The sequence below is a fragment of the Etheostoma cragini genome, chromosome 13, assembly GCF_013103735.1.
Source record: "Etheostoma cragini isolate CJK2018 chromosome 13, CSU_Ecrag_1.0, whole genome shotgun sequence".
Taxonomy (NCBI): domain Eukaryota; kingdom Metazoa; phylum Chordata; class Actinopteri; order Perciformes; family Percidae; genus Etheostoma; species Etheostoma cragini.
The window spans coordinates 12,351,611-12,379,016 of record NC_048419.1 but is presented as its reverse complement, the minus strand read 5'-3'; the positions used below and the strand labels follow the sequence as shown (position 1 = coordinate 12,379,016).

At 40.2% G+C, this 27,406-nt stretch overlaps 1 protein-coding gene across 7 annotated transcripts in view; it reads left to right on the top strand.

Moving 5' to 3' along the window:
• The window catches only part of LOC117955843 (ryanodine receptor 1-like), a 46,876-nt gene that overhangs the window by 4,676 nt on the left and 14,794 nt on the right, over positions 1–27,406 (top strand). For 2 of the 7 annotated variants that reach the window (XM_034890584.1, XM_034890583.1), the window contains exons 5-81: positions 157–231; positions 385–463; positions 546–658; positions 749–848; positions 934–1,030; positions 1,437–1,511; positions 1,594–1,750; positions 1,869–2,033; positions 2,200–2,321; positions 2,428–2,614; positions 2,729–2,864; positions 3,006–3,101; positions 3,534–3,652; positions 3,805–3,938; positions 4,046–4,287; positions 4,457–4,649; positions 4,757–4,973; positions 5,041–5,145; positions 5,244–5,347; positions 5,431–5,514; positions 5,631–5,790; positions 5,891–6,038; positions 6,202–6,401; positions 6,482–6,656; positions 6,770–6,978; positions 7,086–7,444; positions 7,543–7,669; positions 7,856–8,016; positions 8,113–8,275; positions 8,360–8,446; positions 8,547–8,773; positions 8,878–9,316; positions 9,391–9,948; positions 10,047–10,247; positions 10,620–10,731; positions 10,831–10,974; positions 11,565–11,838; positions 11,975–12,089; positions 12,244–12,376; positions 12,471–12,565; positions 12,730–12,865; positions 12,971–13,157; positions 13,282–13,393; positions 13,517–13,637; positions 13,778–13,947; positions 14,050–14,270; positions 14,359–14,449; positions 14,539–14,679; positions 14,762–14,925; positions 15,021–15,099; positions 15,295–15,384; positions 15,479–15,619; positions 15,713–15,790; positions 15,873–15,948; positions 16,055–16,178; positions 16,523–16,638; positions 16,772–16,839; positions 16,945–17,066; positions 17,195–17,244; positions 17,447–17,507; positions 17,619–17,745; positions 17,875–17,986; positions 18,082–18,163; positions 18,247–18,377; positions 18,468–18,788; positions 18,903–19,143; positions 19,305–19,392; positions 19,494–19,586; positions 20,010–20,024; positions 22,596–22,766; positions 22,926–22,985; positions 23,109–23,243; positions 23,839–23,951; positions 24,072–24,168; positions 24,250–24,359; positions 24,469–24,520; positions 24,618–24,692. In XM_034890584.1, the coding sequence (XP_034746475.1) occupies positions 157–231; positions 385–463; positions 546–658; positions 749–848; positions 934–1,030; positions 1,437–1,511; positions 1,594–1,750; positions 1,869–2,033; positions 2,200–2,321; positions 2,428–2,614; positions 2,729–2,864; positions 3,006–3,101; positions 3,534–3,652; positions 3,805–3,938; positions 4,046–4,287; positions 4,457–4,649; positions 4,757–4,973; positions 5,041–5,145; positions 5,244–5,347; positions 5,431–5,514; positions 5,631–5,790; positions 5,891–6,038; positions 6,202–6,401; positions 6,482–6,656; positions 6,770–6,978; positions 7,086–7,444; positions 7,543–7,669; positions 7,856–8,016; positions 8,113–8,275; positions 8,360–8,446; positions 8,547–8,773; positions 8,878–9,316; positions 9,391–9,948; positions 10,047–10,247; positions 10,620–10,731; positions 10,831–10,974; positions 11,565–11,838; positions 11,975–12,089; positions 12,244–12,376; positions 12,471–12,565; positions 12,730–12,865; positions 12,971–13,157; positions 13,282–13,393; positions 13,517–13,637; positions 13,778–13,947; positions 14,050–14,270; positions 14,359–14,449; positions 14,539–14,679; positions 14,762–14,925; positions 15,021–15,099; positions 15,295–15,384; positions 15,479–15,619; positions 15,713–15,790; positions 15,873–15,948; positions 16,055–16,178; positions 16,523–16,638; positions 16,772–16,839; positions 16,945–17,066; positions 17,195–17,244; positions 17,447–17,507; positions 17,619–17,745; positions 17,875–17,986; positions 18,082–18,163; positions 18,247–18,377; positions 18,468–18,788; positions 18,903–19,143; positions 19,305–19,392; positions 19,494–19,586; positions 20,010–20,024; positions 22,596–22,766; positions 22,926–22,985; positions 23,109–23,243; positions 23,839–23,951; positions 24,072–24,168; positions 24,250–24,359; positions 24,469–24,520; positions 24,618–24,692 (11,058 nt within the window). Of the gene's footprint in view, positions 1–156; positions 232–384; positions 464–545; positions 659–748; positions 849–933; positions 1,031–1,436; positions 1,512–1,593; positions 1,751–1,868; positions 2,034–2,199; positions 2,322–2,427; positions 2,615–2,728; positions 2,865–3,005; positions 3,102–3,533; positions 3,653–3,804; positions 3,939–4,045; positions 4,288–4,456; positions 4,650–4,756; positions 4,974–5,040; positions 5,146–5,243; positions 5,348–5,430; positions 5,515–5,630; positions 5,791–5,890; positions 6,039–6,201; positions 6,402–6,481; positions 6,657–6,769; positions 6,979–7,085; positions 7,445–7,542; positions 7,670–7,855; positions 8,017–8,112; positions 8,276–8,359; positions 8,447–8,546; positions 8,774–8,877; positions 9,317–9,390; positions 9,949–10,046; positions 10,248–10,619; positions 10,732–10,830; positions 10,975–11,564; positions 11,839–11,974; positions 12,090–12,243; positions 12,377–12,470; positions 12,566–12,729; positions 12,866–12,970; positions 13,158–13,281; positions 13,394–13,516; positions 13,638–13,777; positions 13,948–14,049; positions 14,271–14,358; positions 14,450–14,538; positions 14,680–14,761; positions 14,926–15,020; positions 15,100–15,294; positions 15,385–15,478; positions 15,620–15,712; positions 15,791–15,872; positions 15,949–16,054; positions 16,179–16,522; positions 16,639–16,771; positions 16,840–16,944; positions 17,067–17,194; positions 17,245–17,446; positions 17,508–17,618; positions 17,746–17,874; positions 17,987–18,081; positions 18,164–18,246; positions 18,378–18,467; positions 18,789–18,902; positions 19,144–19,304; positions 19,393–19,493; positions 19,587–20,009; positions 20,025–22,595; positions 22,767–22,925; positions 22,986–23,108; positions 23,244–23,838; positions 23,952–24,071; positions 24,169–24,249; positions 24,360–24,468; positions 24,521–24,617; positions 24,711–27,406 lie in introns of all 7 variants that reach the window. The other 5 variants (XM_034890580.1, XM_034890581.1, XM_034890586.1 and 2 more) reach the window with 3 other exon arrangements.

Sequence of the window (27,406 nt, the reverse complement as noted above, 5' to 3'; positions counted from 1 at the left end):
ACATGATTTGGTTTGTTTCATATAACTTACACTTTGCTTAGTTTTACAATTTACCAAAAGTATGGTCATCTTTTTTTCACCCTCCTAATACTCTAAGCACATGCTTGGACTTGCCCTACTCTTATTTTAATACTGACAAGTTATTACATTTTCCAGTCATCACAAGGTGGGGGTCATCGAACTCTGCTGTACGGACATGCCATCCTCCTGAAGCACACTCACTCCAGCATGGTGAGCACATTTTCAACCAGTATCTGTCTACTGCTACTGCTCATGTCCTCTCCTCTAAGCAGAAGTTATCCTCCCAATCTATTAATCTCTAAATAGTTTGGAGTGCATGTCATCTCACGACACTATGTTATTATCTCTCCCTTTATGCTGCAGTACTTGAGCTGCTTGACTACTTCTCGCTCACTCACAGACAAATTGGCTTTTGATGTGGGCTTGCAGGAAGACTCCACAGGTGGCTACAAACTTTACTGTCCATTATGTCTAACACACGCCAATGTAGATTTCTGTATTCTAAATCTATTTGTCCGTCACAGGAGAGGCCTGCTGGTGGACCATCCATCCTGCCTCTAAGCAAAGGTCTGAAGGCGAGAAGGTCAGGGTGGGAGATGACCTCATTCTTGTCAGTGTTTCTTCAGAGCGATACCTGGTAACCATGATTTTATTTACTTTCACGGAAACTGACAATTTGATGTCAATAAATCCTACCAATATTATCACTTGCACTTTTTTTTTTTAGCATCTGTCCTATGCCAGTGGTGACTTGATGGTAGATGCCTCTTTCATGCAAACGCTGTGGACCATGACCCCTGTGATGTCAGGATGTGAGCTGGCTGAAGGTCTGAAATTTAATTGTTACAAAAAACCAGTCTCTTTGTCTATAAAACTGGACTTTCCCTTAGCAATATGACTCTTTTCCTCTAGGTTTTCTGACCGGAGGGTATGTGCTAAGGCTGTTCCATGGTCACATGGACGAGTGTTTAGCCATCCCAGGTGCTGACCAAGGGGACGACCCGCGCAGGTTTGGTTTTTTTAACTTTACACTTTGTCACTTTCAACCATTTTCCAAAGCCTACCATATGTTTTTCAGCATGTGCTCTACATCATGAAGCACGCCTCTGATATTATATTTTAGATGATGCATAGTGTAGGAATTGTCTTGAAAGCTCTTCCACACTTGAGGCCGAAGTTTGGCTGACAAACAACCACGTTTTTAATAAATACAACAGCCCCTGGTTTTTATTATAAAATGCAAATATTCTTTTCTGCTTACACTGCTTGTTTCTCAGTCAGAGGAGTTTCCAGAGTGGTCCCTGCTTGCAATCTGCATTACAACATAACGATGGAATAACTAACAAACTTTCATTGTACCTCTCTGAAGACATTTTCAGGTGTCTGTAAGTTGATGACTGGCGTGTTTTTTTCAGAGTTGCTCATTATGAAGGAGGGGCTGTATGCAGCCATGCTCGATCCTTATGGAGACTTGAGCCACTGCGTATCGCGTAAGTGTCTTGATTCCTTTTGGAAAAACTTGTATTACAATCATTCACTTTTAGTGACTTAACAGTGTGTCCCTGTTGGCAGTTGGAGCGGAGGTCACATTAAATGGGGCCAGTCTTTCCGGATACGTCACATAACAACAGGCAGATACCTTTGTCTGGATGAAGAGAAAGGACTGCTTTTGGTGGACCCAGAGAAGGCAAATTCCAAGATGGCAGCCTTCTGCTTCCGAATATCAAAGGTAATTGTCATGCAAAGTCAGCTGTGCCAGAAATCTATGCAGTGTTTGACACTATATTGTGCAGTGTAGAGATTCTTACCAGCCTTAATAAAGAACACATTTTTTATTACAACTACAGGAAAAAATTGAAGTGATCCAGAAGCGAGACGTGGAAGGCATGGGCACGCCGGAGATCAAGTATGGAGAGTCCATGTGTTTTGTACAGCATGTTTCAACTGCCCTCTGGCTCACATATGCTGCTGTTGATGCCAAATCTGCCCGTCTGGGTCCTCTAAAGAGAAAGGTAAAGAAGAATTCAAGATGATCAGCAAAATATAAATCTCCAATGAGTGGTGGAGCAACAACAACAACTGAAACACATTTAAGTCATCATGTACTGTATGTATGTATATATGTATGAGTGTTGAGTATGTACTTGTGTTTTAAGAGCACCTGTGTTCAATTATTAGGCAATACTCCATAAAGAAGGTCATATGGATGATGCACTCACAGTGGCTCGATCTCAGACCGAAGAGTCCCAAGCTGCCCGAATGATATTCAGCACAACAGGCCTCTTCAACCAGTTTATTAAGTAACACTACTTCAGTTTATTCAAATCATTACTAATAGCCAAGGTTTTTACTTTTGAGTTACAGCATATTTATTATAATAATCTCATGTTATTTTGATGTTTCCAGAGGTCTAGATGCTCTGAGTGGGAAAAACAAATCTGCCAACTCCACATCTCTGCCTATGGACACAGTGGTGCTCTCCCTGCAGGACCTCATTTTCTACTTCCGACCCCCTGAGGAGGAGCTGGAGCATGAAGACAAACAGTTTAAGCTTCGCTCCCTCAAGAACAGACAGAACCTCTTCCAGGAAGAGGTTGGTCTACCTACTGAGGAATGACTTACCATGAAAATGACAGCGGCATGTCTGGATATGAATTTAGTTTGGTTGATTTATTCCATTCAACACGTTTTTCTTTGTTATTAACAGGGAATGATTACTCTTGTCCTGGACTGTGTTGATCGACTCAACGTGTACAACACAGCTGCCCACTTCTCAGAGTATGCTGGGGAAGAAGCCGCAGAGTCATGGAAAGAGATAGTAAACTTACTGTATGAATTGCTAGGTATGCCCATCTGTTTATTTGTTCTGTTCTATGTGTTCATGATGATTTTCGATTAGTCATTATTATGTCCCCCACATTGAACCATCTTTCTTGTTTTTAAATTTGAGGCGCAATCTTTCTTTCTTCTCGTCTTTTGTGAAGCTTCCTTGATCAGAGGGAATCGGGCAAACTGTGCCTTGTTCTGTGATAACCTTGACTGGCTGGTCAGTAAATTGGATCGTTTGGAGGCATCTTCAGGTATTTAAGACATATAGAAGCTCATTTATATGTAAAATGTACTTTTTTTTTTCTTGTTTGTTCTTTCTAAAAGCCGACAAATGTTAGATTGATCACTTAACTTGAATGGTTAAAGCTGGTGTGCTGCTCTATAGTATAAATGAATGCACGTCGTTCGCCCTGTCACTTGAAACTGAATTTGATTAGTTACAAGCAGCAAATGCGGGGTTACAATAACGAGAACATCTAACAACATGATGCAATTGAAAACAACATTCCTGCTTGCTTGCACTGCTTTGTAAAAACTGTGGTAAGTTTAACAGCTGTAGATTGGTGTGTTGCATTCAATTGCAGTATATTTTTTACGTGTCCCTGTTATATTTTACAAGGGTGAATTATATTGTATTGTACAGTATAAACAGTGTATTTATATATTGTCACATTTTATGTCAGGAATCCTGGAGGTGTTGTATTGTGTCCTAATTGAGAGTCCAGAGGTGCTGAATATTATCCAGGAGAATCACATCAAATCAATCATCTCTCTGCTGGATAAACATGGGCGCAATCATAAGGTCAGAAACATGTAAACTGTTTGTTGAGGAAACAATTCACTTAAATGATAGAAGTTGATATACTATATATAAAGTATTGTAATATATGAAATCTCAAGCTACAAAGCAGCACTAGAACTGTCTTCATTGATTTCTATCTCCCCTTTTTGCAGGTCTTGGATGTGCTCTGTTCTCTGTGTGTGTGTAACGGGGTGGCTGTAAGGTCAAATCAGAATCTCATCACAGAGAATCTGCTTCCAGGTCGGGACCTGCTTCTTCAAACCAACATTATCAATTATGTTACCAGGTGGGTAAATTTGTATTAGCACACTTTGGAACAGGCTTAAAAGCTTTATGCTCTTTCTTCTGTGCTGAAGCCCAGTTATCAACACTTGTTTTGTTATCTTCCTTAAGCATGAGACCCAACATTTTCCTTGGAACTTGTGAAGGATCGACACAGTACAAGAAGTGGTATTTCGAGGTGATGGTGGACCAAGTGGAGCCTTTTCTTACGGCTCAGCCATGTCACCTGCGCGTGGGTTGGGCCCTGACGGAGGGCTACAGTCCTTATCCTGGTGGAGGGGAAGGCTGGGGGGGCAACGGGGTCGGAGATGACCTCTACTCTTATGGTTTTGACGGGCTTCACCTCTGGTCAGGTAAAGTAAACATTAGAACTAATCTTTTGCATGCATTGGATGTTGTGCTTTTGTGACTCTACCTTACTTTTTCCGACAGTATACGTCCAAGTTACAAAGATAAACTCCTTAAGATCTGATGTATATTTACTACATATTAATTCATTTTCTTTATACTGTATGTCCACAGGACGTGTTCCGCGTCATGTTGCCACACCTAATCAGCACATCCTGGCAGCAGAGGACGTGGTCAGCTGTTGTTTGGATCTGAGCGTGCCCAGTATTTCCTTCCGTATCAATGGGCATCCTGTTCAGGGCATGTTTGAGAACTTCAACCTGGACGGCTTGTTCTTCCCTGTTGTCAGCTTCTCTGCAGGCATTAAGTATGACATTGTGTATTAATTAAAATTAAGTATTATGAATGACTTTTATAAATTCAGTGTAGGTATTACACATGAGACTAATGTCAATTTTCCACTCTAACTGCAAGGTTGCGATTTCTTCTCGGAGGGCGTCATGGGGATTTCAAGTTTCTCCCACCTCCAGGCTATGCTCCGTGCTATGAAGCTGTGCTGCCAAGGGACCGTTTGCGGATTGAGCCCATCAAGGAGTATAAACATGATTTTGATGACATCCGCAACCTGTTGGGTCCAACTCAGTCCCTCTCTCACACAGCCTTCACTCCTTGCCCTGTAGACACTATACAGGTAAAATCTTATTATACCCTTTTTCATACTCATCTTTTTCACTAAACTGAATTTATTATTTTTTCAGATTGTACTTCCTCCTCATTTGGAACGGATTCGAGAGAAGCTTGCAGAAAATAGCCATGAGTTATGGGCTATTACTCGCATTGAACAAGGGTGGACCTATGGACCAGTAAGTGTTTTCAACATTTCCCTTAGTAAATGTTGCTCTGCACACTAACAATTCCCTTAAAACATCTTTGCACTTTACTTTTAAAAATCAATGCCAAGTTCCGTGATGACAACAAGAAGCTGCACCCCTGCCTGGTAGATTTCCAGAGTCTGCCTGAACCTGAGAAGAACTACAATTTAGCAATGTCAGGAGAGACACTCAAGTAAGTCAGCGCCCTCACTCAATTAAGAGCACTATGCTTTTATCTTCATGTATTCCTAACGCCTGATGTGATTCATTTCAAAGGACTCTTCTAGCACTAGGCTGTCATGTAGGAATGGGAGATGAGAAAGCTGAAGAGAATCTGAAAAAGACCAAACTCCCCAAAACGTGAGCTGCACGGCATTCATTTATTTTGATTCAATTTGTGACATTGCTTCTCTTAATGTTAATGGCCTTGTAAAGGCTTTCTCAGACCCATCTAATCACAAAACATTGTTTGTTAGTTACATGCAGAGTAGCGGTTATAAGCCAGCCCCTCTGGACCTCAATCATGTCAAGTTAACTCCTAATCAAAACACTCTAGTGGAGAGACTGGCAGAAAACGGACACAATGTGTGGGCAAGAGACCGGGTTCGCCAGGGCTGGACATACAGTATTGGGCAGGTACCATCAATTGTTTTCCAACACTTGTACATGCTGCATGAAAGTAATTTATTTATGCTATTACAGTTTCATGTGCGCATTTTCATTGCTTTTTTAATAGGATATAATGAACAAGCGTAATCCCCGTCTGGTTCCTTACAACCTACTGGATGAAAAGACTAAAAAGACCAACAGAGAAACAGTTTGCGCAGCTGTTCGCACTCTCATCGGATATGGTTACAACATAGAACCACCTGACCAAGAGAGCAGTAAGGTTGCACTGCTATCTACAAGCAGGATGGCAGAAATATCTTTTTTAATTTTTAATTTTTATTTATTTAGTCCTAAGATTCATTATTAAAGCTACAGGCATTTCATTAAACCTACAAGCTTTTCTATTAAGTGTTCATTACTGTGTTTGTGTTAATGTAGGCGGGCATGGACCAGCAGCTGGTGATAAGATCAGAGTGTTCAGAGCAGAGAAATCTTATGCTGTCACACAAGGGAAGTGGTACTTTGAGTTTGAGGCTGTGACAGTAGGGGAAATGAGAGTGGGCTGGGCCAGGCCCAGTGTTCGTGCAGATACTGAACTTGGTGCAGATGAGTTGGCCTACGTCTTCAATGGCTTCAAGGTAGGAGAGATACCTACTTTACGTGCTTCTAAAGGATTTCAAAGCCTCTGTAATACTTAACTCAAACATTTCCTATTCAGGCCCAACGTTGGCATGTAGGAAATGAGCCATTTGGTCGTCAGTGGCTATCTGGTGATGTGGTGGGGTGTATGATTGACCTCACAGAGATGAACATCATGTTTACACTCAACGGAGAGATGTTGATCAGCGACTCCGGCTCGGAGATGGCTTTTAAGGACATCGAGATAGGAGAGGGTAAGTACAGTAACAACTTATAGCAAATGAAGTTCTCAGGTAGAGATACTGGATATCAGCTCTTGTGGATTTGTGTTTCTGATGCCGATCATGTATGTATCAAACATCCCCAGGCTTTATACCTGTGTGCTGTCTGGGCCTGTCCCAGGTCGGCAGGATCAACCTGGGTCAGAACGTCAGCAGTCTACGTTATTTTACCATCTGTGGCCTGCAGGAGGGATTTGAACCCTTTGCTATCAACATGAAAAGAGACATTACCATGTGGTTCAGCAAAAGCCTTCCCCAGTTTATCAATGTGCCTACTGATCATCATCATATTGAGGTACTGTTACTTGCCGCAGTGTTTTGATGAGATGTTTCATCGCTCCAATTATGAATACGTTAGTATTTTGTAGATTACCACCTGGCCCCCTTTAATTTATTCTCTAGGTTTCCCGTGTTGATGGGACAGTGGAAAGTGCCCCTTGTCTAAAACTGACCCACAAGACATTTGGATCTCAGAACGCCAACACAGATCTGCTATTCTTCAGACTCAGCATGCCAGTTGAGTTTCACGAGACCTTCAAAGTCCAAGCAGGGACCACTCTTCTTACTCGTACCATGACAATCCCTGAGGATGAGGTGCTAGAGGTGGACCCAGACTCTGACTTTGAAATACTCAAGAAGTCAGCTACTCGCAAAGAGCAGGAAGAGGAGAAGAAAGAACCCTCTGTTCCTAAAGAAATCCCTTCCATCAAAAATGGAGAAAATGAGAAGGATGCATCAACTGAGAAAAGCAAGAAGAAAGGGTTTGTATAGATTCATGTAGTGACTTGCAATTAGGTGTATGGGGAAGAAGGCTGGGATATTTTTATATATAGGGATTAACTGCTGCTCTTATTTACAGATTCCTTTTCAAGGCTAAGAAGGCTGCATTAGTAACTCCCCCACCGGTTATCAACATTCCCCGCTTAGTAGAAGATGTGGTGCCAGATGACAGGGATGACGTAGACATCATTCTCAACACTACAACAGTATGACTATATTAAATCCATGCCCATTTGCTCATTTGTGCTTATACTGCTTACATACAATATAAACAATGTGACCTTTATTACAATATTTTTCAAATTGAACTTTTGCGGCAGTATTGTTATGACTTTAACATTTGTGTTAAATCATCTTTACCTGAAACTGTACTGATGTCGTTCCTTTACCAGTACTATTATTCTGTGCGAGTGTTTGCGGGGCAGGAGCCTGGTGGCGTATGGGTGGGCTGGATAACGCCTGACTATCACCAGTATGACCCACATTTTGACATCAGCAAAGTGAGAAATGTAACAGTCACTGTAGGTGATGATAAAGGAAACATTCATGACAGGTATGTTACTCTTTTCTAGACAGAAAGCAAAAAAGTGTGTGCTTTCTTTGAAAATGAAAAAAAGCAACGTTTGTGATTTATGTCTGTCTTCCTTAGTGTAAAACGCAGTAACTGCTACATGGTATGGGGAGGAGAGTTCAGCAGCTCCCAGCAGACCCGAGTCAGTCAAGAGGATTTTGTGATTGGCTGTCTTATTGATTTGGACACAGGACTCATGACTTTTACTGCTAATGGAAAAGAGATCAACACATTTTATCAGGTCAGATAATCCTCCTTCTGGTATTCAAACAGTACCTTGTTTATAGTCTTGGTCATTCAATGCAACTGTGTTCCCTTTTTGCAGGTGGAGCCCAACACAAAACTGTTCCCAGCTGTCTTTGTCCTTCCTTCCAGTCAGAACATGATTCAGTTTGAATTAGGCAAGCTCAAGGTCAGTCACAAAAATAACCAAATTACAATTTCCAACTTTGTTATGTAACTGTCCTCTCTAATACAGTACATAATTTGTCTTCTTTTACTTGTCTTTTTAGAACATAATGCCAATCTCAGCTGCCATGTTCCGGAGTGAACGTAAAAACCCTGTACCCCAGTGCCCTCCTAGACTGGATGTCCAGATGTTAACCCCAGTCATCTGGAGCCGCATGCCCAACCACTTCCTGGCTCCAGATACAGGACGTGTTAGTGAGAGACTGGGTTGGATTGTGCAGTGTCAGGAGCCACTCACCATGATGGCCCTCCATATCCCAGAGGAGAACAGGTCAGAGCTACATCACTCAGCATGTATCTGTTGCATTGTTAGGAGTTACACAAATGCATTGCTTTCTTTTTTTTAGATACAATTAACCACTTTGTATCCTCTAGGTGTATTGACATCCTTGAGCTGTCTGAACGTATGGACTTGCTGAAGTTCCACTATCATACTCTGAAGCTGTATGGCTTAGTGTGTGCTTTGGGAAACAACCGTGTGGCTCACGCTCTGTGCAGCCATGTGGATGAGTCACAGCTTTTCTACGCCATAGAGAACACCTATCTACCTGGACCAATGAGAAGCGGCTTCTATGACCTGCTTATCAGCATGCACCTGGAGTCTGCTAAGAGGAACCGGCTGGGAACTAACAAGGAATTTATTGTTCCAATGACAGATGATACACGCAGCATCACTCTGTACTCCGACAAATCTCATGCCTTACCTGGGGTTGGCCTCACTACATGTCTGCGTCCCAAACTCCATTTCTCCTCCATTGGGTTTGTTGGAACAGATCCAGACATCTACACATTGAGTCCAGTCATACCCTTACAGGTAGGGTTGAACAGGTTTTGCATTTTAAGGAAGTCTTGAGTCAGTTATACTCATGTATGTGCTTGTATTTCCAGGTGCTAAAGACAAAGGCCTTGAACATGCTTACTGAGGCTGTGCAAGATGGAGGTCAAGCCATGAGAGATCCTGTGGGAGGTAGTGTTGAGTTTCATTTTGTTCCAATCTTGAAGCTCATCAGTACCCTTCTCATCATGGGTGTGTTTGATGATGAAGATGTCACACACATCCTAAAGATGCTTGAGCCCACAGTCTTCAGTGGCAAGAAAGCAGAGGAGCCTGCTGAGGAGGATGCCAGTTTGAAAGAAGAGAAGGAACAAAAAACACCCCTAAAAGTAGGAGTGGTGAAGGAAGAGGAACATGAAGCCATGTGGGAAGAAGAAGAGGAATTTGAGGATGGTGGCTTGGGTGAAGAAGAAGAGGAAGAAATGGAGGAAGAAGAGGAATTAGAAACAGAATCCATCATGCCACATGAAGAAATGGTTGAACAGACAGATCCATTAAATGGTGAGAAAGGAGCCGAGGAAACAGAGAAAGAGATTAGAGAGGAGAATAAAGAAGAACATCTAGAACAAGGACTGTTCCAGATGAAGCTACCAGAGTCTGTCAAATTGCAGGTATGACTGGTCTTTGTGGAAGATACAAAAATGATCTTTCTAACAGTGACACTGTTAGTAGTATAGTAGTAGTGATTCACTTCACTTTTGTTCTTTAGATGTGTACTCTACTGCAGTATTTCTGTGACTGTGAGCTGCGTCACAGAGTGGAGGCCATCACTGCCTTTTCAGACCAGTTTGTCAGCCAGATACAGTCCAACCAGAGGCACCGCTACAATGAACTTATGCTGGCCTTTACCATGAGTGCAGCTGAGACTGCTCGCAAGACCCGTGAATTTCGCTCCCCACCACAGGAGCAGGTACACCCACACAAATGCACACAAAGGGAGTAGAGTGCATTTGTTGATTTATTGTATCTCCATTCTAGAAACATGGTTAAAAAAGCTAGTGGAAATTTATCCTGCATTTGTGAACTACTTACTTTGTTCATGTGTATTTAATTTATTATTGTAGAATACTGAGCAAATATAGATGACATAACAACAAAATGAGAACTTTTCAGTACAGCTGTTTGAAAAAGTGTTTATTCTGGTAACATTCACAGAAGAGTAAGCATGTCCACCATATCCTACCAAAGAAACTCCTTAAATAACTCTTCCTGAGATCAAAAATGTTTGGCTTTTGAAAAATAAAATTGGAATGATCATCCTTCTTTTCTTGCTGTTGTATAGGTCAACATGCTCATGAACTTTAAGAACTGTGCTGAGGATGATGAGTGTCCTGTTCCTGATGCAGTCCGTGAATCTCTGCTGACATTTCATAATGCTCTGCTGGCTCACTGCGGTCCGTCTTCATCTAGTATCAGTCAGCATTTGAAATAAACACTGTGGATAGGAGGTTTGAATGTAAGTTACAGTATTTAATTTAAAACTTCACTCTTAGGTGTCCATATTGAAGAAGAAGAACAAGAGGAAGAAGTGGATAACTCTCTCCGTGGAAGACTGGTCCGTTTGTTGGAGAAGGTGAAAAGAATTCGCGAGAAGAAGGTAGAGGTGGAGCCTGAGCCCCAGGAGGATAAAAAACCAAGTGAGTCTCTCATATTTGCATGTCACGTACTGCTATAAGACTGTTTGTATAAGGGCTGTTAATATTTTGAAATATTTTATTGCTATTAATTGCGTGATTGACGATAGTTAACTCGCAATTAAGCGCAAATTAATCACACATTTTTTATCTGTTCTAAATGTACTTTAAAAGGGATATTTTTTCAAGTTCCAAAGTTCACACTTGGGCTCAAAATAATGTGCTGTGTCGACGAGATAACTGTCATAAGTCACTGGTGAGTGCAGCAGTACTGTATCTCTTCCGGATTTCCAAAACTACGGAGCGGCCCAATGCCTAAATCACAGAATGCAATCGCATGTCAAAAATATTAATTCCGTTAATAGGAATTTTCATTAACTGAGCTCTATTTCATCTTTGTATGGCTGTGTGTTTAGTTGAACAATGTTAGGCTTCTCTCTGTGGTCCAAGTGCATGTAGCAGAGCAGTAGAGGTCCGCTAAGATCTCAGGCACTGGTTGCCAGGGAGGGAAGTTAAACACTGCCCACACTGCCATGACACAAAGCTGGATTTAATTCAGTAAAACATCTCTTTTACTCTTTGTACTTTACCAGGCACATTGCAGGAGCTGATTTCCCATACTATGATCCATTGGGCCCAGGAGTCATTTATCCAGAACCCTGAGCTAGTTCGTATGATGTTCAGCCTCCTTCACAGACAGTATGATGGGCTGGGTGAGCTCATGCGTGCCCTTCCCAAGGCCTACACCATCAATGCAGTGTCAATTAACGACACCATGGACCTGCTGGAGTGCTTGGGCCAGATCCGCTCATTGCTTATTGTCCAGATGGGTCCAGAAGAAGAGAGGCTTATGATTCAAAGCATCGGGTTAATTTTATTTTATTCTAAATATCTGGCCTAACAAATATCCCTCTGGGACAATAAATCTAATATCTGACCTTGAAGTAAATTCTTTGATAATTGTAATGTGACAGAAACACAAACTCTCGTTTGTCTTCCTTAGGAACATCATGAGTAACAAAGTTTTCTATCAGCACCCCAACTTGATGCGAGCTCTGGGAATGCATGAAACTGTCATGGAGGTGATGGTTAATGTACTTGGCGGTGGGGACTCAAAGGTATGTTTTTTGTTCCACTCAACTGCATTCTAATTTTCTCTTAATATACGAATAGACCTTGTTTATATTACCACCAAGGATAAGACAGAAATAGACAATAAGATCAATGTAACCCTACTTAACTTTACATTTGTAACATGCTCCCTTTCAATAGGAGATCCGATTCCCTCGAGTGGTAACAAACTGCTGCCGTTTTCTCTGCTATTTCTGCCGCATCAGTCGTCAGAATCAGCGCTCTATGTTCGACCATCTCAGCTACCTTCTCCAAAACAGTGGCATCGGTCTAGGTGATTTTCTTTTTTGAGTTCCAGCATTATTCTTAATACTTTATTGTGGATTTGTGAACAGAGATCAAGCCAGGCATTGTGTGCTGTTCTTTAGGAATGCGGGGCTCCACCCCCTTGGATGTAGCTGCAGCCTCTTGTATTGACAACAATGAGCTGGCATTAGCTCTCCAAGAGCAGGACCTCGAAATGGTAAAATACAATTGATACGTAGAAAACAAGCATTGTGCAAAATGATGTATCATGGAGAGTACACTTTTTTTGTGATTAATTTTTGTACATGTTTAAGAAACAAACAATTACAAACAATGCACTGAGACGAAGGGCCTATCATGGAAATACACTTATCTTTCCAGGTGGTGAAATATTTAGCTGGATGTGGACTTCAGAGCTGTCCAATGCTACTTTCTAAAGGCTACCCTGACATTGGCTGGAATCCTTGTGGTGGAGAGAAATACCTTGACTTTCTTCGGTTTGCTGTATTTGTCAATGGTCAGATTTTTTTTATTTGTTACAAAATGCAATATTTAATTCTAACACCCCAAATTTCTTTTCTCCCTTATTATCAGATAATGCTTGTTTTTTTCCCTTCTGTAGGAGAGAGCGTAGAAGAGAATGCCAATGTGGTGGTACGTCTCCTCATTCGCAGGCCTGAGTGCTTTGGTCCAGCCCTTAGAGGTGAGGGGGGTAATGGTCTGCTGGCTGCAATCGAGGAGGCCATCAAAATATCAGAGGACCCTGCGAGGGATGGCCCTAGTGTTAAGAAAGACAGACGCTTTCCCATGTAAGAGCTCTTAGCTTTGGTTTGAAGACCTGTTTATGGTATTTAATGAGGTGCCAAAGTGGGCGTTATCTCCTCTGTGTAGCTGTAGCAGAAAGATATAGAGCCACTTTATTTTTTCTGGTAGGTTTGGAGGAGAGGAGCAGCACGAGGAGAACAGGGTGCACCTGGGAAATGCCATTATGTCCTTCTACTCTGCCCTTATTGACTTGCTTGGACGCTGTGCTCCAGAGATGCACGTAAGCTGTTTACTACCTACCATACCAGACTTATCAAACAGGTGGAGAAAAAAGAAAGATACAGATTTAAGAAATCTATTTGAAAATATGTTTATTGAAAAAAACAAGCTTTTGTCTCTACAGTTGATCCAGGCCGGTAAGGGTGAGGCTCTGAGAATCAGGGCCATCCTGAGGTCTCTCGTCCCTATTGAAGATCTGGTGGGAGTCATCAGTCTTTCTGTTCAGATTCCTTCATTTGGAAAAGGTAAACACTCACACACAACAATAAATGAAGTTAAGTGGCTTTAATTAGTGTTGCAAGTGTCCACTTCCATCAGATCACTTCTTTCCGACTTGAATATTGTCATTGATTTTTCCCAAATGTTTTCTTTATGTCGTGCTTAGACAACAGCATCATAGAACCAAAGATGTCAGCTAGTTTTGTGCCAGATCACAAGGCTCCCATGGTTCTGTTTCTGGATAGAGTGTATGGTATTGACAACCAGGATTTCCTGCTCCATGTGCTGGAGGTGGGCTTTCTGCCTGACATGAGGGCTGCTGCCTCTCTAGACACAGTAAGCCTCAAACAATTTACAGATATACAGTTGTGTATGGTCAGAGCAGGATTAAATACATACTGTTGGACTTAATTCACTGCAATAATTTCTGTTCAACAGGTGGCTTTCAGCACCACAGAGATGGCCCTCGCTCTGAACCGCTACCTGTGTTCTGCTGTGTTACCACTAATCACCAAGTGTGCCCCGCTCTTTGCTGGCAGTGACCACCGAGCCATTATGATTGACTCCATGTTGCACACAATCTACCGGCTGTCGCGTGGACGAGCCTTCACAAAGGCCCAAAGAGACATTATTGAAGAGTGCCTCATGGCTTTGTGCAAGTGAGTTTAACCTCATGGCCAACATGTTTTTTCTAATGTAATCTAATATAGCTAGGTTCATAGTTGAACTTGTTTATCTTTCTTTCAGACATCTACGTCCATCCATGCTTCAGCACCTGCTAAGACGGCTGGTGTTTGATGTGCCCATTCTCAATGAGTATGCCAAAATGCCACTGAAAGTAGGAGGACCTTTAAACATTTTAAAATTATTAAAACACATGCTACTCTAGTATTTATTTTTCACTTTCGTTTTATCTGCATCCTGCAGCTTTTGACCAATCACTATGAGCGTTGTTGGAAATATTATTGCCTCCCTAATGGTTGGGCCAACTTTGGAGTCGCATCAGAAGAGGAGCTGCATCTGACCCGCAAACTGTTTTGGGGGATCTTTGAATCGTTAGCACACAAGGTAGAGCTCCTGCAATATTATAATTATTGTCATATTGGATGGTTTATGGGCATATTGTAATACATTGTTATTGTGATTCCAGAAATTTGATGCTGAAATTTTCAAAATTTCAATGCCATGCATCTGCGCCATCGCTGGAGCCATTCCTCCAGACTATGTAGATGCCAGCTACTCCTCCAAAACAGAGAAAAAAGCATCAGTAGATGCAGAGGGAAACTTTGATCCTAAACCAGTAGAGACCACAAAGTAAGATGAGTTTTGTCATTATGTCTTTCAAGGCATAAAGTATCTCCCTGTAAAATAATTAAAGCCAAATGCTCTGATTATATCTCCAACCACAGCACTATTATCCCTGAGAGACTGGATCCCCTCATCAACAAATATGCTGAATATACACATGATAGATGGGCCTTTGAAAAGGTAGAACTTTTTAACTCATTGTAACCATTCACAATAATCTAATATTATTCCTTAGCTAATTCAGGAGTATTGGGTTGTTGGGTTAGTTTAATTAGAACATCTATTCATTAAGTGCCTAAATTAAAAAGAAAGCCATTATATTTGTAAGCATAAATGATTGCTGTAACACATATTGTTTATGTATGTATTTTTCAGATTCAGAATAACTGGTCATATGGTGAGGTGCTGGATGAAAATGCAAAAACTCATCCCATGCTCAGACCATACAAAACCTTCTCAGAGAAGGTAGGTTCACAGTGACGCTGTGGATGAAATAGTCCTATACTTTTGCTTCATCTGTCCCTGCTTTTGATCACACAGATATTTGTTTTTCTGGTAGGACAAAGAGATCTATCGTTGGCCAATTAAAGAGTCGGTCAAAGCCATGCTTGCATGGGAATGGAACCTAGATAAAGCTAGGGAGGAAGAAGAGTCAGAGAAGAAGAAGGCAGTATCCCGAAAAATCTCACAGACTGCTCAGGTAAAAAGCAGTTCTATGAATGTACTACTACTTAATAATGTTGTCACGGCAGTGTTTTTGTAGAGTATATAACGATAACTCTTTCTGTTCTAGGCAACTTATGACCCAAGCCATGGATACAGTCCGCAGCCCATTGATATCACACACATGGCTCTTTCAAGAGACCTGCAGGTACATGTTTAAACCTTCTGTGCTATAATTATATAGCATATATAGCATTTGATCGGTATTCATAGTTTATATCTGTTCACAGTCTATGGCAGAGCAACTGGCAGAAAATTACCATAACACCTGGGGACGGAAGAAAAAGTTGGAGCTGCAGGGCAAAGGTTAGATTTATTTTTGTGGAGTAGGGAACCTAGATAAATGGAAAATGAAAGTTTTGATTTATGCCCACTTTCTTCAGAAGTTTTGATTGTGCCCCCATTTGTGTAGGAGGTGGAACACATCCTCTGCTAGTGCCTTATGATACTCTGACAGCAAAAGAAAAAGCACGGGACAGAGAGAAGGCCTATGAGCTGCTCAAGTTCCTGCAGCTCAATGGATATGCTGTCACAAGGTAATAATGCAGAAGAGCAATTTATACAGTTAGAAGGGAATTATAGTGGTTTCATACTAAACCCATACTCATATTAAAATCAATTCTCATTTAATCTGCTAAAATGTCACAGAAGTGCTTTAAGAATGTACTTTTTATAGAGTACGTTATGTAATATATTTCAAAATACAAACAGAACAACAAAGAAAAACAGAAACTGCAAGAAAGTGTGTTTAGTTTTAGGTAATACTTTGTTTTTGTTTATGATCATATATTTTGATAATTTAACTATAAGGAAACCAGTATTGAAGTTGGGGGAAATCTTCCGTTAAAAGTATAAAGCTTTAAACTCTGTTTAACTTTAGGGGCCTGAAAGATATGGAGTCTGACATCTCATCCATCGAGAAGAGATTTGCTTATGGTTTCCTGCAAAAGCTGTTAAAATGGATGGAAATTGCCCAGGAGTTCATCGCTCATCTTGGTACTGTGGGGCAAGAACAAAGAACATATATTATGATCTGATATAATTAATAACACATTTCTATGTCACTCAACACAGTTGTTTGTTTCCAGTGTTATTGTGACACTGTCATATTTTGCTATGTGTTTCACAGAGGCCGTGGTAAGCAGTGGACGAGTGGAAAAGTCTCCTCATGAACAGGAAATCAAATTCTTTGCCAAGGTGGGACTATTGTGTAAAACTAGAGTAGTCACAATTTTGAAGACCCAAATTGTCCTTATTTCAGGACTAAGTGTGAAAACCCTCTTTGTAAACTCTCTCTCTCAGATCTTGATGCCTCTAATCAACCAATATTTCAAAAACCACTGCCTCTATTTCTTGTCAACACCTGCAAAAGTTCTGGGTAGTGGAGGGCATTCTTCCAATAAGGAGAAGGAGATGATTGCAAGGTGATCTTTCATCTTCTATATATATATAGAACATATATATAACCCACACATTTTCAAATATTACTTTCCCCCTTTTATCTGTGCCTCTTTTTCCTTGCTTTCTCTATCCTTTTTACTTCTCATCATAGTATCTTCTGTAAAATGTCTGCTCTGGTGAGGCACAGAGTTTCTCTCTTTGGTAAGATGTCACTTTCTCAACATCAATCTTTCTGAATCTTTTCACTCTTTTCTGTGTTTCTCATATGTGACTGTAATGTATTTTTTTATCACTCGTGTGAGGGCGAGTGCAGATGCTCTTGTTTTATATGTGTACACAATATGCGGTGATCCTGAATTCTATGAAAAACCTCATATCAGCAAAACTGTATTTGTATGTGCAGGAACGGACGCTTCAGCAATTGTTAACTGTCTTCACATTCTGGCACGGTCATTGGATGCAAGGTTTAGTATTTTTGAAATTTCCCACAAGATGCATAATGCCATTGGGACTGATACTTGCTATAAATGTTTTTGTTTTTCATTATATTATATATTATTTATTTGCTTGAATAGGACAGTAATGAAGTCGGGACCTGAGATTGTGAAAGCAGGGCTGCGGTCATTCTTTGAGAGTGCTGCTGATGACATAGAGAAGATGGTAGAGAACCTCAAACTGGGCAAAGTATCCAAGGGTAATCAGGTAATATACCTACACAATATCCGAAACAGTATTGCACATATTAATCTCTGACTGTTGCAAATGATCTGTTAAACATAGGACCTTAAGGATTCTGAGTCCATGATCATGTGCTGCTTCTCTCCTTTAAAGCAAGTAAAAGGTGTGTCCCAGAACATTAACTACACGACCATTGCCCTGCTCCCAGTGCTTACCTCCCTGTTTGATCACATTGCTCAACACCAGTTTGGAGATGATGTCATGCGTGAGTGCTTTCACGTTACTATTTCTGATTTTACATGGGTTTATTTATTTATGTATCCTGAAACTGCTGTACCTGTCTCTGTTGCTTGCATAAAGTGGATGATCTACAGATGTCATGCTATCGCATCATGTGCAGCATCTACTCCCTCGGTACCGTCAAGAATCCACATGTTGAAAGGTAACTCTATATATGCATGCAATAAAATCTATATTTAGAAATGGTACTTGGTAGCCTTTTTGCACTCTCCTTCACATTTACAGGCAGAGACCAGCCCTTGGAGAGTGTTTGGCTCACCTTGCTGCAGCCATGCCAGTGGCCTACTTAGAGCCCCATCTAAATGAATTCAACGCTTTCTCTGTCTACACCACAAAGACCCCCAGGGAGAGGGCCAGTGAGTGCATTACCCTTTCCTCAGATTTGTTTTCTGTCTGACAAAATCTTTTTTGTGAATTTAATTGTTTTCACTACGTCTCTTATGAAGTCTTGGGCCTTCCCAATGAGGTCCAGGAATTGTGTCCAGACATTCCAGAGCTGGATGCTCTGCTAAAGGAGATTGGGGACTTGGCAGAGTCAGGGGCTCGTTATACTGAGATGCCTCATGTGATTGAAATCACCCTGCCCATGCTGTGTAACTACCTGCCTCGCTGGTGGGAGAGAGGAACTGAGAACTTCCCTGAGATGGAGGGTCAGATCTGCACTGATGTGACATCAGAACACCTTAATCAGCTGCTGGGCAGCATCATGAAAATTGTAGTCAACAACCTGGGTATCGATGAGGCCTCTTGGATGAAGAGGTTAGCTGGTAAGCACCTTTTTCAACTCTTTAATTTTTAAATCTTCTCTATTAACGAGTCACAGTCTATACCTAAGTGAGGTCTCGTACAAGTGTGATGACACAATTTGTTTTCTCTTTTAGTGTTTTCACAGCCCATTGTCAGCAGGGCAAAGCCAGAAATGCTCAAGTCCCACTTCATCCCAACAATGGAGAAGTTGAAGAAACGCACTTCAAAGGTGGTGGCTGAAGAGGATCATTTGCGGATGGAGGGAAAATCAGAGGGGGATGAGGAAGACGGCACTATACGGGATGAGTTTGCTGTCCTCTGCAGAGACTTGTATGCTCTTTATCCTCTACTTATTCGCTACGTGGACAACAACAGGTACAATGCAATTACAAACACCAACATATTATACGTTTTGAACTGTTAATCTGGCCTGGTAATGACAGAATTTACATAATGCACTCGTCTTTTCATTTAATGTTCATTAGCCAAGCTTGTTGTGACTTTGGGGAGTTTTAAAGTAATATGTTCTGCTACAGGGCAAGATGGCTGACATGCCCAGACCCAGATGCAGAAGAGCTCTTCCGAATGGTTGGAGAGGTCTTTATTTTCTGGTCCAAATCTCATGTGAGTATGTTCATTTGGCCTTTGAATGCAGCCATTTGTTGCAGCCCACATCCTTTACTGTATGTTTTCCTACTGTATTTGTGTTTCTCTCTCTAATGTAGAACTTCAAACGAGAGGAACAGAACTTTGTGGTAATGAATGAGATCAATAACATGTCATTCCTCACCGCAGACAGCAAGAGCAAAATGAGCAAGGTGAGTTAAAGAAGGGCAGAACCAGTGCTGCAGAGCAGCTGGTATCATGTCAAATCTCAATTCAGGCAGATTGTGTACCAACATTATGTGTTTCTTTTTCTGTGCCCTTGTTGCTTTTTATTTTTATTTGAAGATTTTGTTAATTTACAAAGCATTTTCAGCCAGGTAAAAATGGTAATTTATTAAACTATTACCCGTAGGATAGCTGTAGGAAATTCAAAATATTGTATTACAGTCTATAATCCAACAAATCAATCGAAAGCAGAAAGGCATTTAAACAACATTAAACATAGCATACCCTTCTATGACTTTTTGAGGTTTGATTTTAATTCGCAATATTTAGAACGATAGCAGTTGTGTTAACAATATTCTCTCTTTGGCTGTCCTTTGTCCTCTTCTTTTGGGTTGCGGCTGGGTTTCCAGGGCGGGGACTCAGAGGTTAGACTTTGTTCCTGCACGACCGCTGTGCTGACCGCATGGCACCTCACTTTGGGGGAGCTTTTCATCAACCTCTCCAGCACACTGGCACAACTGATCCACATACTCTCTAACACATCCACCAACACACAAGTACACTTAATCACTCGTGTGCAAAGACACTCAGAAAGACGTACACATTCTCATTCAGAGAGACATGAACCGAGACAACTAATTCAGTGCCAGTGACAAATGCCTTTTCTCTACATGCATGTACAGCACATTTATCTAATTAGTTTTACATACTTTGCAGTACTGTAGAAGTGGAACAAAACTCAGTTGAGAATTTGTCATTGCTATAAATATATAGTTATGTATATTAATAGAATATGAAAATCCTAGCTAGAAGTCTCTTCTAAGGAGCAACAGATGGAGTTTGGATCTACTTACACTGACATTAGTATTGCCGTACTCCAGTGTACGAGCCTTTGCACTTGTGTACCGACACGCGCAAATTTATATATAAGGAAAACTGTAATGAATATACACTAGGAAAAAACACACGTTATTCTCATAAAGGATCACTGGACAAAAGGGCAGGCCCCTTCTGCGGGCCATCCTTAGTCCTGCCAGTGTGTGAGGGGGGGGAGTCTGGAGGCGCTTGATGAAAGTACTCAACAGTAGAGTTGGGCTCATGGCACTGGGTTTTACACCAAGCCCAATGTGGCAGTGAGAGCGCAGTGCCATCATCCTGTCACTGAGTTTGCTCTTTTCTGATCATAGTTGAGTTGGAGTCTTCAAGTATGTCTTTTGTTTCTTTTCGTTGAAGGATGGTTGACCTGTAGCTTTTGTAAAGCAGTTTTCTGCCACTAGGGGATGATGCTAGTCTTCTCTGCGCTCTTTCTTCTCTCCTCCCTGGAAATGCCATGGCACATCATGGTTTAGTTTCCTTTACACTCCCTAGTATTCACACTAACACATAACTTGATGCTTAACATCACTGAAGCATATTTCTTGAAACATTTGTTGGGTACCCTCTTAAAAATGTGCTCAAAATGACCATTAACCTAACCAATACATTAATTCATTCCTTATTATCTATATTATTATCCAAAATGCTTTGCAACCTGTTTCCTCTAAACTAGTTATTTATAACACACTTGTGTCTGGCACTTAATTGAAGCCGTGGCTAGTTAATAGAACTGGTGCTGACATTCAACTTGGATAGGAGGGTTTAGGGCCTCTGGGAATGACTTAATTGTACATGTCTGACAATGACACCCCAACAAACACCTACAATGAAAACATTGCTGATAATGTAGCTATTTTACAAGGCCAGCTAATGGTTTACACCCTTGACTCACTGTTAACGTCACTATAACCGACTTTGGATTTAGTTAGAGTTACCTATTTGACTCTCGAAGATTATACAGAAAATGTGCACTCTATGCTTTTCTGTGAGGTAGCTGTTACTGTGTGATCCTGTTATCTACACTTCTATGGCTCAAATAGAAATACCCTGTGACCTATTCATATGGCATGGACTTAATAGACTAAACATTCATATTATAAAATGCATTCATATATTTTATGCTCTTATATACATTTGCACATTTTGGAGGACTCCAGAAAGAGCAGATAACAGAAGGACTGAATTCTCACAGAAACAGAGCAGGCGTTAATGAGCACAGGGACATGTCCCATAGACAGTTTGTTTTACAGTAGGTGTGTGATTTTAACAGCCTGCTATTAATAGGTCTAACTCTAATTTCAAGAGTTTTGTTCTGTAACTTCATCTAATATTTTAATATGTCAATGCCTGCTGTTGTTGTAAAATGTAATTCACAATTAGAGAAAAACACAAGTTTGTTTTAGTTATTTATCCCATTCAAGGAATGCTGAATGGGTTGTCACTTGAATGAAATCTGTTTTCTGTTGCATGTTTTGTAAATGCAATTTCACTGATTTACTTTTTTGTAAGACCCATTCCTTTCAGCTTCCCTTTCCTGTGACATCTATATCCCCATTTTTCCCACACATTTTCACTATACCCTCTACTCACCAGTCTGAGCTCAGAGAAACAAGGATTTTTATATTTGTGGAATAACAGAAAATAGACATTGAAATGTGGGCACTTACTTTTTCTTTACATAGTGTTGACAGTAACATGTTTAATAAGAATTCCCAGCTGGGTATTCCTACATGGAGAAACCTACTGTTTGTAGACTTGCATAATGAGCAGTTTGTAGTAGTGCTCAATCATTACTAAAAGGTAGGATGATGTTCAATAGTTAGTATTAAAACAATCACCTAGGTTTGTAATCAATTTACATTTTATATTTACTTTGTATATACATATATGTACAGTAGCATACACATAGAATAACTTGCACTGTTGCTCTTGTTGTGTTGCAGTCATTCATATCAGTATAGGGAAAACCTGTTATATGTTATATCCATAAACGTGACTGTCTGGCATTGAAACACGGCTGTAAATTTGTTTGATACAAAGCAGTGGATAACTGTCGTGACATACCTCTGGCATTTTATGAGATACTGTGAATGCTTTTTGGTTATTGTCCCTTTTCTCAGGGTGGAGGCTCAGATACCGAACGTACCAAGAAGAAAAGACGTGGAGATCGTTACTCTGTGCAGACTTCACTTATAGTGGCTGCCTTGAAAAAGATGCTCCCCATAGGCCTCAACATGTGTTCTCCTGCAGATCAGGAGCTTATCAACTTGGCCAAGATCCGATACTCTTTGGTATTTTTTTCTGACTTTAAATGAACTTGATTCTGGTAAACATCTGTTGTCTGATTTGTATCGTGTTAAATACTGTAGTTTAGTAACCATTCCATAGTAGTTTTACCTCCCAAACCAATCTTAGGGTGACAATGGTTGATACAACTTTTTACTTTATAGAGAGACACTGATGAAGAAGTAAGAGAGTTCCTACAGAACAACCTTCATCTTCAGGGCAAGGTATAATTACTGGACAGTTAGTCTAATTGTTTTTTATTTATTTCCTGGGAATCAGATTTGTGATAACAATTTATCAGTCACAAATACATATCAAAAAGCTCTGTATCCCTGTCTTTTGAAAAGGTGGACAACCCATCGATGCGCTGGCAGATGGCCCTGTACAAGGAGATGGCCGGAAAGGCGGAAGATGCTGACGCTCCAGTGAAAGTTGTCAAGAGAGTGCAGGAGGTTTCTGCTGTCCTCTATCACCTTGAAGTGGTGAGTTGTCATTCTCAACCATGCCTGTACTAACTGTAGTAGAAGCATACTGTCCCTCCAGCCCCTAACACATATGTGTATGAGAAAGGATCTTTGACAAAGACGGAAAAGGCTTTACAAAAATAAGGTTGTACTTTACTAGTTGCATACAAATTATTTGAATTAGATGTAAACATTCTACTATTATGTGTCTGTGAAAATGATAAACAAATTGATCAACATTTTGGAGTTTGGTAGAAGCACAATATACAGCTATGATGTTAAAAATGTTGCTGCTTTACAAGCACATTAACAAAACAGAAAAAAACTGATAATTTATTTAGTATTTAATGCAATAAGAACCAACCAGAACAAACCAGAGGAAAATAGCTTTACTCAAGTTGTATTTTTTACCTACAGGTTTAAAAAAATATGGTTAGGACCCCTGTGCTTAAAATATGAGACTAATCTGGTGCATGCAGTATGTTGGACAGAACAGTTGAAAAAAAATGAACACCTAATTTTTTCACATCTACGACTTTTCCTGTTGGACATAAAAAAGTTACCATAGGAATTATTGCGGCCACTCTGCCAATGTCTACCCTCTCTGGTGCAGACGGAGCATCCATTTAAATCCAAGAAGATGGTGTGGCACAAACTGTTGTCCAAGCAGAGACGCAGGGCCGTGGTTGCTTGCTTTAGGATGACACCACTATACAACATTCCAAGGTGAGGAAGCTACATCAAGGTCAGAACTGACATGTACTGTACGGGGTGTTCACAAAATGAAAGTGCAAATAGAAGTTTTTTTGTTTTGATTTTTTGGCTTTGATTTATTTTGCAATACAGGCACAGAGCTTCAAACATGTTCCTTGAAGGATACAAACGCAATTGGCTTCACTCTGAGGGCTACTCATTTGAAGACAGGATGATAGATGACTTATCTGTGAGTGTCATCTCACCTCTGTTTGATCTTGAAAAGGTCTTTCTGTGCCATTATTTATCATCCACTCATTGTGAATTGCAGAAAGCAATGGAGCAAGAGGAAGGAGATGAAGAGGAGGAAAGAGAAACAAAGCCAGACCCCCTACACCAGCTTATTCTGCATTTCAGTCGTACCGCTCTGACAGAAAAGAGGTCAGATAGGTCCTAGCTGCTACAACACTGAAAATGCAGGAATGTGGTATCAACACACAGTGGCATGTTATTCCTTGTTTACCAATTGTTTTCTCTGTCTCCATTTCAGTAAACTTGATACAGATCACCTTTATATGGCATTTGCGGATATTATGGCAAAGGTGAGTCATGGAAAAGAGCTTTGACTATGTGTTGAGGTTTGTGCATAATGTATTTTGAAACGCTTATATTATTTTCTTTTTTTCTCTATGTATTTAGAGTTGCCATATTGGTGAGGAAGAAGAAGGTGGAGAGGAAATGGAGGAAAGTCATGAGGATGAGATGCCCTTTGAGGTGCGACAGTCAGAACTGGTAATGGGCGGCCAGGGGCTAGGGACCAGGAACACAGTGGAGCGGTAGCTCTCAACGCATTGAGTGACGTCATCATCAGAACATTACTTCACAAGCACATCTCTTTCTCTCTCTCTCTCTCTCTCTCTCTCTCTCTCTCTCTCTCTCTCTCTTTGTTTTGTCTCATTACCTATGTCTGTTCTGTTTGTGTTCTGTCTGTTTTAGTATGTTCTGCTTCATTCATTGCTAGTTGATTGTTTTAGAAACATAAAAATCCAATCCAGATGTTTTTTTGCATTTTCTGCATTACTATATGTACCCTAATCTTTTAAAACTCACTACAATTTGGGACAAAATGTTTATCAAGCACTGTAATTATTTAAATGAACCATTTACTATTTTTAGAAGACTTTTTAGTCCTGTTTACACTTGTGTGGGCTTAAATCTGGATTGGGTCTAATTAGATTAAACTAACTGAATTTAATTTAACATCAACAACATTAATTAAGATAATCAAAATAACAATCATCACACTAATAATAATAATTCACCTCAAAATCAGTTATCAACTCAGCTCAATGGACAATGTTAACCACTTTGGATAAAGTTAGGAAAATCAAGCAACGTGTAAGAAAAATGTATCTCAAAGGTTTAGCTCTGTACAGCTCATAGAATTGATGTGCACTGACAGGATTGTTAATTCATTAATAGGAAACACAAGCTGCCGCTGACCTTTTCCACATTCCATGTGACAAGTTCAGTATTCCAACATTGCACTCATTGGGACACTCATTGCTGACTCTGTTAAAAGCAGCTGGAGCTGAACCATTATAAAACATTTTTGTTTGTTTGACCATAAACATTTTTTTGTGCTTTGGCCACATGTACTGTATTGTTGCTTTAAACTACTAAAACATATTTAAAATTCAAAAATGCCTTCAAAACTGGGGAGTTAGACATGCTACAAGACTTTACAAAATGGCCATTTAAATTTTAACTATAAAAGATAATGATTGTGATTTAACAAAAACTCATTGACTAGTGATGTCATTCCTCCCAGTTTATATATTTGTCCAATGTCTTTCTTTCTCTTTCACCATTGCTCCATGTAATCCCTCTCACCTTCATAACACCAGTCTTAATTAACTGAATGCTACTGATCAATGTTCCCTTCCCCCACTCACATAGCGTACTGACAGACTACAGTGAAAGCCAGTGTAGAACAATGTTAAAAGCTATATATTCATACACATACTCATAGTTTTAAAAGTTACGTATATCATACACTGCATAGTTCAGAATCAGGTTTAATTTTGAGGTCCAACTGCACAATACATAGTGGGTAGAGCATAACCAGGCATATGTGGGAGCGGGGTTGGACGTGGGAAGGGAGGGAGGGGAGGGGGTGTTTGAGGGTCAGAATGTGGGATGCTGCAGATTGATTTGTGATGTGGCTGAACAAAGAATGTCAATTTGTCCTCCGAATTCAGAGATATTTATTTGATTGCCATTTTCTTTCTAAAAATGAGCCTTCCCAGTTGGCTCAATATACGTTAAATAAAGAATTGTGCATTAGCACTAGTAGAGATTAATGATCATTTAGAGCCAAAGCAATGTTTTTTGCTTAAATATTTTAAAACCCTTTCAAAGTCACAATGCTATGAAATACCAAAGAATTATCTCTGATGCAGAGGGATTACAGCTCTTGTTCAACGTTTCTTATTTGCAGGGCTGCTGCAGTAAAGACACTTTGACAAACTATATGGCTAAAATGCTAAAGCAAATGGGGATGTTTCCTGTAGTCTAACGCTTGCTCCAACCAGCAAACGTGAATAAGTAGAGTAACAACTCCATGACTAATAAAGTGGGGTGACAGAGTGTGTGCAAGAGTCAGACAGATATTTTAAATAGACAGTAAGAACCCATAATGCAAATGCTTAGTAAAAGACAATGTTACTGCACATAGAATATAAAAGAAATTAAGTAATGAGTGTCAGAATATTTTGTTATAAAATAAATTTGAAAAAGCATGACATAACATTGATTTTATCAAAAGTTAATTCACAGAATTAATTAACTTACCAACTGATGAGATCAGATGCGATGCTACAGTTATGGAACATTTGAGAAAAAAATGGTAAGTAGATTAGACAGTAATAAAGTGAAAAGTTAGGGACCTGTGTGAAATAAGAGTGAATGTGAATTGAAATCAAGAATATGAATGGATAGAATGGACCACCTTTCTTTACATTTAAACACATGAAGCCTGTTGCACCAACTGTTAGTAAGTTCAAACTTGGCCTAGTTCTTACATAAGTGTTTATTAAGTGGAGTGCTAATACATTTTCTTGAAAAAAAAACTTAAGTTTCATTGCTTGCCACACCAGTTGTATACAGGATTTACAAAGATAAGATTCTTAACAAAATATTTATCTTAACAAGTTTTGAAAAGGTTCTTGGGTTTAATACATCACCATCAGATATTGCTTCACAGGGACACCAGTCATCTGAAGGCATGTGCTACGGTTAGGAAGTCAGTTTGAAATATATATCTGATTTATTGACCTGGTATGTGCCCTCTTGACCATTAGGATCCGTGGATGGAGCCCTGCTGGTTAATCCCAGGTCACAGTTTGTGACAAAGGGTGATGGGCCTTTGCTACTAGAGCCCCCACACTATGGAACTCTTTACCTGACTCAGACACACTAAGCCTCTA